General features: G+C 43.5%; 1 protein-coding gene across 1 annotated transcript; it reads left to right on the top strand.

The window, feature by feature from the left end:
- The first annotated feature begins 7674 nt into the window (after positions 1-7674).
- On the top strand, positions 7675-13944 carry aoc2 (amine oxidase copper containing 2). Its single transcript, XM_063470433.1, has 5 exons — positions 7675-9267; positions 10214-10332; positions 11731-11897; positions 12593-12725; positions 12801-13944. Exons 1-5 carry the CDS (start codon positions 7695-7697, stop codon positions 13089-13091), a joined length of 2283 nt encoding a protein of 760 aa, XP_063326503.1. The 5' UTR covers positions 7675-7694; the 3' UTR covers positions 13092-13944.
- The last annotated feature ends 1143 nt before the right edge of the window (positions 13945-15087 follow it).

The raw sequence follows: 15087 nt of genomic DNA, 5'->3' as shown, positions 1-15087 counted from the left end.
AATTGAATTCAAAATCCTGCTCCTCACATACAAGGTCTTAAATAATCAGGCCCCATCTTATCTTAATGACCTTGTAGTACCATATCACCCTATTAGAGCACTTCGCTCTCGCACTGCAGGCTTACTTGTTGTTCCTAGAGTATTTAAAAGTAGAATGGGAGGCAGAGCCTTCAGTTTTCAGGCCCCTCTTCTGTGGAACCAGCTTCCAGTTTGGATTCAGGAGACAGACACTATCTCTACTTTTAAGATTAGGCTTCAAACTTTCCTTTTTGCTAAAGCATATAGTTAGGGCTGGACCAGGTGACCCTGAATCCTCCCTTAGTTATGCTGCAATAGACGTAGGCTGCTGGGGGATTCCCATGATGCACTGAGTTTTTCCTTTCCAGTCACCTTTCTCACTCACTATGTGTTAATAGACCTCTCTGCATCGAATCATATCTGTTATTAATCTCTGTCTCTCTTCCACAGCATGTCTTTATCCTGTCTTCCTTCTCTCACCCCAACCAATCACAGCAGATGGCCCCGCCCCTCCCTGAGCCTGGTTCTGTTGGAGGTTTCTTCCTGTTAAAAGGGAGTTTTTCCTTCCCACTGTCGCCAAAGTGCTTGCTCATAGGGGGTCATATGATTGTTGGTTTTTTCTCTGTATCTATTATTGTAGGATCTGCTGTATAACATAAAGCACCTTGAGGCGACTGTTGTTGTGATTTGGCGCTATATAAATAAAATTGAATTGAATTGAATTGAATTCATTTAATAGACTTAACATCCTTAAAGAACACATAAAAAGTGCAAAACTAAATCATGTTTAGATTAAGTCATATTGGCTTTATGAATTTAATAAATACAAATTCAAAAACACTGCTGATTGTTTTAGTGTACTTTGTGTTGTTTTGTTTGTTTGCTTTTATTTTATTAAAGGAATTGCAATTTCAATCTTGTCATCATAGAGAATTACTAACCTGCTGGCACTTATTCTGGGTTGAAATGTTTTCTGGTTCTGTTCAGCTCCTTGTTCCCCCAGTCAGGATGTCAAAGGCTCATTTGGAATGATGCTAGGCCATAAATACCTTAACCATAAACCAGTCCTCTTCATTATACTGATCCCAAAGGTTTATAATGGCACTGAATAAGTGTTAGCTGGTGGTCTTTTTATGAAAAATTGTTACAAAATGAAAGTTGCAGACATTAAATTGACATTCAGGTTCAGGTTGTGTTCAGTGTTGCCTAAAAAAAGACTTTTAGACTATTAAGAGAAAAAATCTGAAAATATTTTCTACCAACTCTTTCTGATTTAGAATGAGATGAAATGTTCTAAAGAAAATTAATTCATTGGAGTGTGACTCTAACCCCCGACCTCTTCCTTTTGAGTCCTTCACTGAGCTAATCACTTTGAGTAAAAAGGGGGGGGGTTGGGGGGGCAAAGGAAAGAAGTGGTAAATGCATTTAAGGCCTTTTTTTTATGTAATCAGAACTATGTTTCACATGACCTCAGTCCTAGGCAGAAGCAAGGTTAACATCTCTCTGTTTTCCTGTCCTACCTCAATCATGGAGACAATTCAGTCACATGCATATTACAACCTCTGGACAGTGACAGACTGTTGGTTCTGTTAAGAGACATTATGTCACAGATAAAGTTGCATTATGTAGCCATAGTTTGTGTGTAATGGTCAAAGAACAAGAGATCATCTGTGTTGTATTTCTTACAAAAGTTATCTGAATGCATCACAACAATGTTCACTGGTGGATCTTAATGAGGAATATTTGTGTGAAACATAAATACTTAGATGAAGTTTACTTCTTAAAAATAAACAAAGATTTGACTCACAGATAAAATGCTCTAAACATTAGTAATAATTTCTGCATTGTCTTACAATTTTATAGCCATTATTTTTACTCCATCACAATGTTTCTCAATCTTCTGTACTGTTTATTTGTACTTTGTATGAATCCTGACTTTACACATTCTTTCCAGCATAATGTTTCCTCTTTCAATCCTTTCCCCACAGTTTAAGTGTGTGATATATTCTGAGTGGATTTGTTCTTGCATGTCATCGTTAGAAATTCCAGTGTTTAAAATTTATACTATATATGTTATACTACAGATTGTGATATTTTTGATTTTTGTTTAGTGAGAGGTTAATGCCTTGCATTAATATACAAGCTGTATGTATAAATGCAGTGCACTTTAAAAAAAATCCTAGAAAAACAGTAATATTCTGGCAGCTGGGGCGCCAAAATAGTACCATAAAATAACAGAAAATAACTTTCTCATAAAAATACGGTTATTTTCATTAACCTCCTAGGACCTGCCGTCCACATATGTGGACATCACATTTTTGGTTATTTTGACCAAAATACTCAATTTTCCTCTACATGGGCCTGATATCCACTTACGAGGACATTATACTGCTACTGTTCTATCAAAATTTTAAATGAATATCCTCATTTGTGGCTCTCATTTTTCTTAAAAACAAAAATAAGGTAAAAAAAAAAAAATCTGGAAATTCTTTGTTTTTACATTCATCGGGCCCCAATATGCCCAAATATCAAAGAGAAATTAAAAATGCATGTCGTGGAAGAGTTCGGGTCTTAGGAGGTTAATGACAATACAGTTTGTTGCTCTAATTTTACATGGGATCTTGCCTTTATCAAGTGCTTTTAAACATTAAATTAATAATAAATTAATTAATTTAAATTAATAAATTAATGGAAACAGTTCTGGGGGCCGACCGTGTGGACGGCAACGGTGTAGAAACAGTTCTGGGGGCCGACCATGCTGGCGGCAACGGCGGCGAGGCAAATGAAGGCAGTCTGGAGGCCGGCCACGCGGGAGGCAGTGGCGGCGATGCCCAATCATCGGCCCAGAAGGGGGCCGTCCACGACGGCAAGGACGTCCAGTCATTGGCCTGGAAAGCGGCCGGACCGGATGAGCAGGACGGACAGGACGAGCAGGACGAGCAGGAGACGTTGAAGCTGAAGCGGAGGCTGGACCAGGCGAGGACGAAGCCGTAGCTGAAGCTGGTGCTGGTGCTGGCGACGCTGGAGCTGGCAACGAGGAGGCTGCTGCTGCAGGCGACGCTGGAGCTGATGCTGAATCTGGGCCAGGCGAAGCTGGAGGCCCGGAGGCTGGACCAGACGAGAATGGCGCTGCAGGCGACGGCGTGGAAGCCGGAGATGGTGGCGCTGCAGGCGACGGCGTGGAAGCCGGAGATGGTGGCGCTGCAGGCGACGGCGTGGAAGCCGGAGATGGTGGCGCTGCAGGCGACGGCGTGGAAGCCGGAGATGGTGGCGCTGCGGATGAGGACGAGGCTGCAGCTGGATCAGGCGATGGCGAAGCAAACGATGAGGCTGGACCAGGCGAGGCGGAAGACTCGGAGGCTGGACCAGACGAAGGCGAAGCGGATGCAGAGGCTGCGGCTGCTGCAGGCGTGGATGAAGCTGCGGCTGCTGCAGGCGACGCGGATGAAGCTGAAGCTGGACCAGGCGACGGCGTGGGTGATGCAGCTGATGAGGAGGCTGCAGCTGGCGAGGATGAAGACTCTGAGGCTGCAGCTGGTGGCGGCGTGGAAGCCGGAGACGGAGGCGCTGCCGCAGGCGACGCTGATGAAGCTGGCGCTGCCGCAGGCGACGCTGATGAGGCTGGCGCTGCCGCAGGCGACGCTGATGAGGCTGGCGCTGCCGCAGGCGACGCTGATGAGGCTGGCGCTGCCGCTGGCGACGCTGATGAGGCTGGCGCTGCCGCTGGCGACGCTGATGAGGCTGGCGCTGCCGCTGGCGACGCTGATGAGGCTGGCGCTGCCGCTGGCCAGGGTGATGAGGCTGGCGCTGCAGCTGGCGAGGGTGATGAGGCTGGCGCTGCAGCTGGCGAGGGTGATGAGGCTGGCGCTGCAGCTGGCGAGGGTGATGAGGCTGGCGCTGCAGCTGGCGAGGGTGATGAGGCTGCAGCTGGCGAGGGTGATGAGGCTGCAGCTGGCGAGGGTGATGAGGCTGCAGCTGGCGAGGGTGATGAGGCTGCAGCTGGCGGCTGGACGGGCACCTCGGGCCCCCCAGCTGACGAGGCAGAAGGCTGGACGGGCTCCTCGGGCCCTCCAGCTGACGAGGCAGAAGGCTGGCTAGGTTCTCCTGAACCTCCAGCTGACGAGGCAGGAGGCTGGCTGGGCTCCTCGGGCCCCCCAGCTGACAAAGCAGAAGGCTGGACGGGCTCCTCGGGCCCCCCAGCTGACGAGGCAGAAGGCTGGACGGGCTCCTCGGGCCCCCCAGCTGACGAGGACGGAAGCTGGACGGGCTCCTCGGGCCCCCCAGCTGACGAGGCAGAAGGCTGGACGGGCTCCTCGGGCCCCCCAGCTGACGAGGCAGAAGGCTGGACGGGCTCCTCGGGCCCCCCAGCTGACGAGGACGGAAGCTGGACGGGCTCCTTGGGCCCCCCAGCTGACGAGGACGGAAGCTGGACGGGCTCCTCGGGCCCCCCAGCTGACGAGGCAGAAGGCTGGACGGGCTCCTCGGGCCCCCCAGCTAAAACAGTCTCAGAACCAGTGGGCACCGGGGCCCCTGGCAGGGACGGAACAGGACCAGCAGGCTCACGGGCCTCTGGCAGGGACAGAACAGAACCAGCAGGCTGCAGCTGCACAGAGCATTGACTCTGCTCAGGCAGCGACGGCCGGATGCAGTCCTCTGCTGGCTTCTTAACCTCCAGGGGTCCAGAGTCTGCTGGGGGCTGAAACCCAGCCTCTGGGGAGGCCCTGGAGTGTATCTCAGTCTCAGAACTGGCCAGCTCTTGAGGAATGTCTACAGGATTGTTTGGTTCTTCTCTCTGCCTGGAACGAATGGGTGAACAACGGTTTCTCTCGGGTTGAATCAACCTAGCTTGCTGTACAGGAGGAGTCAGTGAAGACGATGGCTGAACAGGTGGCTGAGCTGAGGGCGACTGAAGTAAAGGTTGAGACAATAATGGTGGAGAAGTTGGGGACTGAACGGATGATAAGGCTAATGATTCTTCTGCCAACCGGGCTACTGACTGGGCTAGGGATTGTAACATGGTTTGTAATACGTCTGGCTGTGGCTGTAATTGAGCCATGGATTGTGAGGCTGAATGTGGTGGAGGTGGCGACTGGACTTTTGGCCGGGCGACTAACTGAGCTTGAGGCGATAAACAGTCATTGTCCTTTGCCGTACAGCACATTACCCCGGAGTAAACAGGCCCGCAGTTCAGACCGATAATATTGTCCTGTCCACTCACCACAGCCGGCCGCTCAGAAATCCCTAGGTCCGACTGTGGCGAGGAACGTCGGCGGCGTGAGCGCCGTTTCCCTCTTGAAGGCTGGGTTGACGGGCCGGGCAGAACATCCTCCGTCGGACCAGACAGGGAAGCGTGAGTTGCAGGGTGGGTGGTAGCAGTCGGGGGGTGAAGACGGAGCTCGTTCAGAATGAAACCCTGTGCGAGCGGGTGAAGTGAGCTGAGCAGCCAGGGGAGACCGGAAACCAAGCGCTGTAGCCGATTAGCTATGGCTTGGCGAACTTCCCTCCCCTCGTGCTCCAGCCAAACGTTAATTAATCTGTCCACAGAGTAAACAATATCCTCCCGGAGTTCCTTGGGCGGGTTGAATGCTGCTGGGTCCATTGTGGCCGGTTCGTACTGTCACGGCTGCTGAGGCGAGCCGTGTGGTGTTGGAGGAAGGAGGACCCAAGATGCAAGCAGTGGATGAAAATGCTGGTGAAGTTTATTTACAGGGTGGAGTAGTGGCCAACAAGCAGTGGAGTATGACAAATAACTGATGACACCTAAACTGGGAGAACATACATAACAGACCTGGGAACATACGAAAAAGGGATGAGAGGCAGAGAGACGCAGACGACGAACAGGAACCATGGAACACAGAGCAACGCAGACTGACGCAGAGTAACACAGACGAACCAGCAACAGGCAGGAGAACACACAGGGCTTAAATACACACACCAGTAATCAGGGAATGGGCAACAGGAGGGAGACACAGCTGGGAGAAATGAGGCTAATGAGACAGGGGAGAGGTAAAACTGAACACACTGACATGAGACATGAACTTTCAGAATAAAACAGGAAACACAGACACAGAACCAGACAGGACACTGAACTAGACAGGCAGACTCACGAGCGGACACAGTGACACCATAGACAGACGGAGGAACACAGAAGTGGGAGCAGACAGGCACAGAACAAAACCTTAACAAATGGCAAACCTCAACCAAAGATAACAGGATAAACAAGCACAGGAAATAATATAAAGAAACACAAAACACTGAGTAGACAGACTCAGGACCATGACAATATGCATATGTACAGACAGATACATTTAAAAAACAAGAAAATTATGTTTTATTACATTACAGTGATTTTATGTTAATTTACATTTGAAATGTGAAATCAATCTATTTATGTAAATTTAATGATATTATAGAAGAACAGAACAAAACTGTAAAATACACAGTAAAATACTTTTATATTAGGACTTTTTCTTACAGTGTGGGTTTTGGAGGGTTTTTTTGCCATTTGGCAATAATCATTTTAGTTTAGAGGTGCTTCATCCTGGGTTAGCTTCACTGCCTCTTCTGTAACAGCATCAAATGTGTTATAAGTTGTGTCCGTGTAATTTTAATACTAAAGTCGGAAGGACAGTTTAGAGGACAAAACAGTTAAACGTCTCTGCTCTTGTAGTAAACATATGCAAAGTGTTGGGGGAACAAAATCCCTATTGAAATGCACTTTTTGGTTATGTGCAATATACACCAGATAGTAAGATACTGCTGGTACTTATATGTGTGTATATATGTATATATATATATGTGTGTGTATGTGTGTGTATACCTATCTATATCTCTCTCTCTCTCTCTCTCTCTCTCTCTCTCTATATATATATATATATATATATATATATATATATATATATATATATATATATATATATATATATGCTAGAATGAAAGAATGTTTTAAATAAAAGTTTTCATGTTCTGTGACATATTGTCATATCGGGGGTTTTTAAACTGAATATTGCTAAATGTATTAAATTAGGTTAAAAAACAGTTTTCAGGTTTTCAGTCTGGTTTACACAGTATTTTTTTTAGTTACATTTGAACATTTGGTGTAGTATTTCTGCTTAGCTCATTCAGACATAATTGAAATAATTTGGTTTCTATTATTTGGCAGCTGAATTAGATTGTTGGCTTAAATGTGTTTAAAAAAAAGTGGGAAGTGGTCTTCTTATGTTTATTGGGTCATAAAATATAGCAATACAAACATATTTTGCATATTTCTTTAAAAAAAATTATAAACACAGCATTACTGTAGCTGCCGTGCAAACATAACTGCTCATATGTTACACATTCAATGTGTGCAATTACATATTTAGCAGCTTGTGTACAATGTTCATCTTTAAACTGAGAACAAAACCTGCAAAACCTTTTTTTATGTAAAATGGTGAAATCTTTAAATACTCAGACATCGTGCATAAAATAGTCTGGTTTGTAGGAGGATTTAACAGTAGGTCGATGAAACCGTTTCATTACAGCTCAAAGAAATAAGGAAAGGGGGGCTGGAGGTAATCAGATCCGTGCATAGGGGGCTGGGGAAACTGAAGAGGGTCGTCTCTCCTCTTCTAGATTGTGTGAACAGTCCTTCCTACCCAGAGCGCATTCCTCTGCTCTCTCTCCAAGCGCGCATAATGGTAGAGGGAAAGATGAACCCTTTGGCAAAATGGGCGCTGGTCCTTTTTGGGCTTCTCTCCATTATTCTGAACATCGTCCTCATCGGCATCCACTCCAGCAGGGCACCCAAATGTTCCCGTGAACGCATCCACCCGCTGCGAGGCACACACGACGACCGCACCCTTGTGTTCGCTGACCTCACCCGGGAGGAGTATATGAAGGTCCAGCAGTATTTACTCAAACAAAAAGACCTGGCTATATCCACCAGCCAGATCACAAAGCCATCTGAAAACTTTCTCTTCTTAATAGAACTGTCGCTCCCAAAGAAAGCAGAGGTGCTGGCTTATCTGGACGAGAAAGGCTCCAAACCGGTGAGAGAGGCGACGGCAGTGGTTTTCCACGGCGCAAAAAGCTATATCAAGGAATATGTAGTGGGACCTCTCGACAACCCAACATACCACAGAGATGTGACTAAAGAGAGGTATCAGGTGGATGTCCCCATTAATGCGCGCCCGGTCACCATTGGGGAGTACGCCTTGTTTTTTAGTTTTTTTGAAACCGAGATCTTCTCCAAGTTAGAGAAACTCCTTCGAGAAAGCTTTGGGGTAGACAAGAAAAAGACGCTGAACGGGTTCGAGCAGATGCCTCGCGGAGTTCGGTCCGGGGACAGAAAAACCTGGGTGTCTTTCTTCAGGGATATGAGTGGCATGTACATCCATCCGGTGGGCTTCGAAATTCTGCTTAACCACGAAAGCCTAAACATGTCACAGTGGAGAATAGAGAAATTGCTTTATAACGGCAATTATTTTAACTCTGTAGAAGAACTTCAACACGCATATGATAATGGGTCAGTTAAGAAAATCGTTTATAAAGAGTCGCCTGACTATGGCTCTCTCAAGCCCAGGAGCAAGCCTCTGCAGATCGGCCCGCAGCAGTTTTACGCAGAGGGGGCGCGATACAGCGTCAGCAACAACCATGTCCTGTACCTGGACTGGAGCTTCGCTTTCGGACTGAGCTCTCTCACCGGCATGAAGGTGTTTGATGTACGTTTCAAGGGTGAAAGGATCGCGTATGAACTGAGCGTACAGGAGGCTATGTCGGTGTACGGTTCAGTGACACCAGGGATGATTATTACCAAGTTCCTAGATTCAAGTATCGGCATTGGGCGCTTTGCCCACGAGCTCGTCCGTGGAGTAGATTGTCCTTATGAGGCGACGTACGTGGACACATACCGCTACATTGATGTCCCACTCCCGGTCAGGTTTAGAAATTCTATCTGCATCTTTGAGCACAACATGGGTCAGCCCCTGCGCAGGCACTTCGCCGACTTTTTCCACAACAACTTTGGGGGAATGGCAAACAGCGCTTTAGTGTTCAGGACCATCACGGCTATCGGGAACTATGACTACATGTGGGATTTCATCTTTTACCAGAGCGGATCAGTGGAGGTCAAAGTTCACGCAACCGGCTACATCTCTTCTTCCTACCTGCTTCCCGGGAGTAAAAAACACGGACACCAGGTGGCTGAAAATGTCTTGGGCAACATTCACACGCACTTCGTTAATTTTAAAGTGGACCTGGATGTACTTGGTGAGTGACGTACACATTTAAATGTGATTTATTTTTTATTTTTTTGACAAAACCGCTGTAAAGATAATGCCTTGCAAAATTAAGCAAACAAGTCTGTTGTCAAAGGCCAAATTATTTGGAAATATTCCGGCGATAAGTCCCCCTTTTCCACTCTACACAGTCCTCTTTACTTTCTCTGCTAGTCAGAGTAAATGTTAGCCCTTTAAATATGAGAAATAATAGTACAGTCCTTTTTAATAAAAGCTATATGCTCAAATAATTGATTCTATCAACAAGCAAAAAAAGAGTGGGGGTAATCTACCGGTTTAGCTGATGTCACATTCCAGAAGTGGAGGACAATTCCCCAAAATTAAAAAAAAAACAAAACAGCAACTTTGTATTAGAATTTTCTGTATTTTAGAAAAACAAATAAACCAAATCAAATCATATATAGTGTAGTGTATAGTACTATAGAGTCTTTAGCTTGCAGTCTAAAGTGCCTCATAATAAATATGTCACACTTGATAAAAGTAAATATAAATCCATACAGGCCATAAGCTGTTTACACAAGTGTGCCAAACAGGAACACACACACAGACACAAATCCTACTATACATTCCACAGTACTTACACATTGCCCACAGAGTCCACAGTGAAAACAGATCTCCTCTGGTGTTTCTTACTGCAACCAAAGGCAATTTGTTTTTTACTGCTTATGTTCACCATTATGGCTGCTTATGGAGCCACGATGCTTTTATGCACAATGTAAGTTTCTAGGCATCCTTACCTAAAGAAATCAGTTCCAGTCCTGTGTAATTCTTTTTAATCTCATCTATGTATTCCTCAGCCACTCCATCTCACTGAGTGTCCTCAGTTTGTAAATAACATAAAGACCACCTGCCACACATTCACTGAAGCAAAGAAATGCAGAAAAGAAAAAAGACATTTTGCAACATTTCCTCTGCAGGTGTGAAGAATGTATTCCAGACCAAAGATATGGAGTATATGAATGTGTCACTGCCATGGATGCCTGATCACTACGCCATGATCCCTAAGCTGGTGGAGAAGCAGCTCAAAACAGAAAAGGTCTTCTTCATTTTTATTCAGTTGCATTTTTCATAACCTGCAGAGAATAGAAACAGCAGCGCACACGGGTCAGGAAATGTAGCAGCAGTGTGGTGCAGCTGGCAACAAGGTGCTGGGTTAGAATCTCCTTTCCTTTCCATGGTTTCCCCTGGTTTTCCAAAGCCATTCTTCTTACATTAAACAGTCATCCTTATTGGCAGTAGGTGGAGTGTATTTGATTGGCTAAATATGCTTTTAGACTACAGCACTTAGAATTCAAAGACATTTTTTCAGAGTGCATGAAATGCTGATGCCTAGCTTCCTTACCAACAGTTCTTAAAGATGCATTGCCAGAAATAGTGGATATCGAGTATGAAAGCATGCTCATAGGCCGCACACTGTAACATATGTTACAGTTTTATAGTACAAATGAAATTCATTTCCACACTCTTAAAACTAGAAGATTTAATGTTTTGTTTTCTCATTTAAAGAGAAAAGAGAGGAAAAGACAACACCAGTAATGAAAGAAAATTTTATGGTGGACATGTAACCACACTTAAATATCATTTGTGACAGCAGATCATCCCTCTACAGTTTCCCATCACCTGCACAGACTCTGTGTTATACTGCTATTAACAACACAAGCTCTTGTTCTGCTCGGTGAAGTTGAAGTTGAGCCAACCCAAGTGAGTCTCCACTGGAGAATCACTGGATGAATGATGGGACCACTGGAACAACCTGACTCCAGTCTTATGTTTCAATTTCAAATTCAGGCACAAAACAAACAGGTGAAAAAAAGGTACTTAGTGTAAAACGGGCAGGGTTAATCCAGAAAGGTAAAAGAACACAAAATGATACACAGGTGTGATTGAGACTCAGGTGGGAACATTTAGGGTTGGACAGACAGTTACAAAGACAGCAGACACTAATAATAACAATAATAATAATAATAATAATAATAATAATAATAATAATAATAATAATTATCAGCAGACTTGAACCTCTGAACAATATATACATTTATCCCTTTTTATTTTTTTTTAATGTTTATTACAAATTTGATGGGCCTTTAGTCTTGTTGAGCACTCTATATCCCATGTCTGCCTCCACCATAGAGTCACCAATGTCTCAGGAAGATTCAAATCCAGAATCCAGAACCATCTTCCTTTTGTGCCATCAGTAGGTATCAGCACAAGTGTCAGTAACCAGGCTAGAGCAGAGTGTTTTCTTTAGTCTCTTTTGTATGGTTTTCTAGAAAACCATGTTATCAGGTCAATAAATAAAAGTGGCCATAAGCTTTAAGATCTTTGTACTGGATTAGTCAGAAGAAGCCAGACTTAACCACTAATCATGAAGCAGATTACCAGGAGTCACTTGTTTTCACTTAAAAATAGACTAATGGCCGTGACACCTTTGCAGGAAGCTGCCTTGCGTTATGACACCAAGACACCACGCTACCTGCACATTGCCAGCAACAAGACCAACCGGTGGGGCCATCAGCGCTCATACAGGCTGCAGGTGTATAGCTTTGCTGGGGACCACCTTCCAGAGAGCGAGGCAGAGGAGAAGGCGATGTCCTGGGCCAGGTAGGACTGAATGATAGCATAATTAAAAAACAACAAATCAAAACATGCACATTAACTTTCACTCATTGTAAATGTCTACTTTGTCTTAAAGAAATAAATTAAAGCTAGTGAAACAGGTCATTTGAGTAATGGAACAGGTGGGATTGGACAGGTGTATTGTATTGATTTTATCTTTTTTATATATACCCAAGTTAATATGTCATGACTCTGAAATTTGACCCAGTGCTTTGGCTTTTGAACTTGAGTTTTTCTATTTTGCACGTTTGAATCCAAGTCTGCGGTTTTTTTTGTTTGCTCAATATTAGCGCTACATTCTCGCATCTATTGCATATTATTGCTACCTTGGGGTAGGTAAATCTACTGCATGACATCATGTTTTGTAAGGATGTCAGGTGTCTGTATCATCTCTCTCCTGTTAGACCCTCTTACCCAAAGAAACATAAGCCACCAGTTTTTCATACTGTTTTTTTCCCGAGTATTAATCGCCACATGTGGATCACTGGAGTTTCTTTTTTTGCTGTTTGGAATTTTCACCAGATAGTTTTTTGTTACTTTGCCTGCAAGTCATATTTTGGGTCCAGATTTGCCAATAAACATGACATAATGTCACTTTGAACATGCAGCTAATATTGGGGTTTTCTAAGATGGAGAAAAATAACTTAAGAGTCTAGTCCACGCTTCTTGTTTGCCTGCAGGTATAAGGTTGCTGTTACCAAGCATAAGGATGTAGAGCAGACCAGCAGCAGTCTGTACAGTCAGAACAACATCTGGACTCCAGCTGTTGACTTCAGCAAGTACATTGAAGACAATGAAAGCATAGAAGACGAGGTATGTCTGATAACGTAAACACAAACACAATATAACAGCACTCAATTAATTTACTTAATCGTAATTTGTCTGCAGGACCTTGTTGCCTGGGTGACCACCGGATTCCTTCACATCCCTCATGCCGAGGATATCCCCAACACCGTAACGGTGGGCAATGGGGGTGGGGTCCTGCTGAGGCCCCACAACTACTTTGACGAGGATCCATCCATCCACTCTGCGGATTCGGTGTACTTTGAGCCAGGCAGCGAGGACAGCTGTGAGCACAACAGGATGGCTTGCCTCACTCGTGACACCTGCAGCCCCAACCTGGAGCCATTCAGCTACCATGGCTTTAATGGAGTCATGAATTTTAATGACTGGAACTGATTTTTATTTAATTTATTTTTATTATTTTTTATTATTTTTTTGCATTATGTTGTGGAGCTTCTGAGGCCTGACAAACTCACACGTGCTTGGCCTTAAGTAATAACCATGAAGGCCATTAAAGTGTATAAGAAAGCTGTTTCTAAAGGTAAAGGTGCACCAGGCAGCATTTTATATAATAATCATAATTTTTCTCTACAGGACACATTTAGTCACTTTTTTTTACACATTTACCAGGAGTTAGACCTGACCACCCAGTTTATGTCATGTTTTTCAAATGTATTGAAAAGAGTTTTGCACAACCTTCATACATTGCAGTTTGCATTTGGTTACAGCTTGCATCATGCAAAACGGTGATGAAACATAAGAGACTATCCTGTTAGGCTGTAATAAGCCTTTGCATGTACAGTAGATCATGTGTCCTATACAATAAGACCAATGTCTATACTCTATATCTGATTATGAGTATAATAACAAAGTTGACTTTAACATGATGAATCTCCCAATGCCAGATGTCTTATTCTAAGCTGGTCTACAAATTACAGCTTGCTGGCTAACTAGCTATTATTGCAATAAGGCAAATGTTAGTTATACAGTTTTGCTTTGTTACATGGTAACATGATTTACTAATGGTTAAATATGCTACCATTTGACATTATATGTCAGTATTACGATTTACATTAGCTGGTCAAATAATTTCTCAAGCTAGACGACTAGCATTTACATACATGACTTTTCTACTGATAATGTTTGCAAGCAAGAGCCACTGAAATGGAACTGTGAATATGTATGGTTATAAAATGTTACATTTATTTGCCTGCACAGTTTCTGATTTGTTTCAACTACTTTCAGTTATGATTTTATGAATCTGAATAAAAGGATTTGCTTTCATTTTTTATTTTATTTTTACCACTTGGACGTCTTTCATATAGTTACATTTATCACTGAACACTAAAAAATAATTATAATAAGTAGACCCAAAAACCCTAGTGCAGAAACCTTGGAGGTAGAGTAAAATCCAGATATTGAAAAATCATTTCAGGCAGAATTCAGGGTAGTCAGTATAAACAACACAGTCAAGAGGTAAAGTTTATATAACACTCTGAAAGATCACACATGATAAACCCAAATAGGAACAAATAGGGTTATGACAACAGCCTAACTGTAAACTTATACGGCATCTTAAAAAAAAAAGCATAATTTCCACAGCAGAAAATACATGTCAAGCATTTAAGCACTTGACTTATTTTTGGTTGAATCCTCACTGATTGTGTGAAAAGTGGGAATTTTCCAGTAATAAGTCAAAATGCTCCCAAATATGATTCTCTGGTTGATGATAGACTGCAACACAAGCTGTGATGTAAACACTGTAAACTGCACTGCCATGAGTAAAAGATTCACTGGGAATCTTTTACATGCTATGCCTCCAAGGTGGGACTACTAAAAATTTGACTAAAGTTGGATTCAATCTGGATGTTTTTCAACAAAAGCATTCAGAGGAATGTTTTTGTTGTATTTTTACTAAACTAAAATACTCTTTGTTTTGTTTTGTTTTATCTGTAACCATTCTTATCAACTCTATCACACACTCATACACACGCACAAAGATATGTCCATATCCTATTCCAATAGGGAGGAAATGGAAAGCACATGTGAAAGTCAGAGTAAGTCAGTCTACACTGCAGAATTTATGGGAACTGCTCGAAAAGTTCACGTGCAGGTCAGTGACCGTATGAGTGTGTACCCTGGTGAAGCTGAACATATGTTTTTCTGCTCCAGACGCACAAGGAAATGTTTATGTTTAAGTGCTCACTTTTTTTGGCTCTCTTGGCTCTGGGACTTTTTTCTATTTAAACCCCGTGCTGTCCAGCAAATTTGGCAATCAAAATAACGATCTGAATGTTCTCTCCAAGATTAGCTCTATAATATCTATATAGAGGCAGGCGCCTCTTGTTAGTTTGTTTCTTTTATCAGTTTATTAATTTCTATTAGTGTTATT

The sequence above is a fragment of the Pelmatolapia mariae genome, linkage group LG4 (assembly GCF_036321145.2).
Source record: "Pelmatolapia mariae isolate MD_Pm_ZW linkage group LG4, Pm_UMD_F_2, whole genome shotgun sequence".
In the NCBI taxonomy this organism is placed as follows: domain Eukaryota; kingdom Metazoa; phylum Chordata; class Actinopteri; order Cichliformes; family Cichlidae; genus Pelmatolapia; species Pelmatolapia mariae.
Note: the sequence above shows the minus strand (reverse complement) of the source record. Positions and strands in the feature narration are given on the sequence as shown.

What these genes read in the sequence shown, in the direction of transcription:
- aoc2 (XM_063470433.1), top strand. Translation starts at nt 7,695, where the DNA reads ATGGTAGAGGGAAAGATGAACCCTTTGGCAAAATGGGCGCTGGTCCTT. An exon ending in AGTGGACCTGGATGTACTTG is followed by an intron (nt 9,268 to 10,213) that starts GTGAGTGACGTA and finishes TTTCCTCTGCAG; the next exon opens with GTGTGAAGAATGTATTCCAG. An exon ending in ATGAAAGCATAGAAGACGAG is followed by an intron (nt 12,726 to 12,800) that starts GTATGTCTGATA and finishes ATTTGTCTGCAG; the next exon opens with GACCTTGTTGCCTGGGTGAC.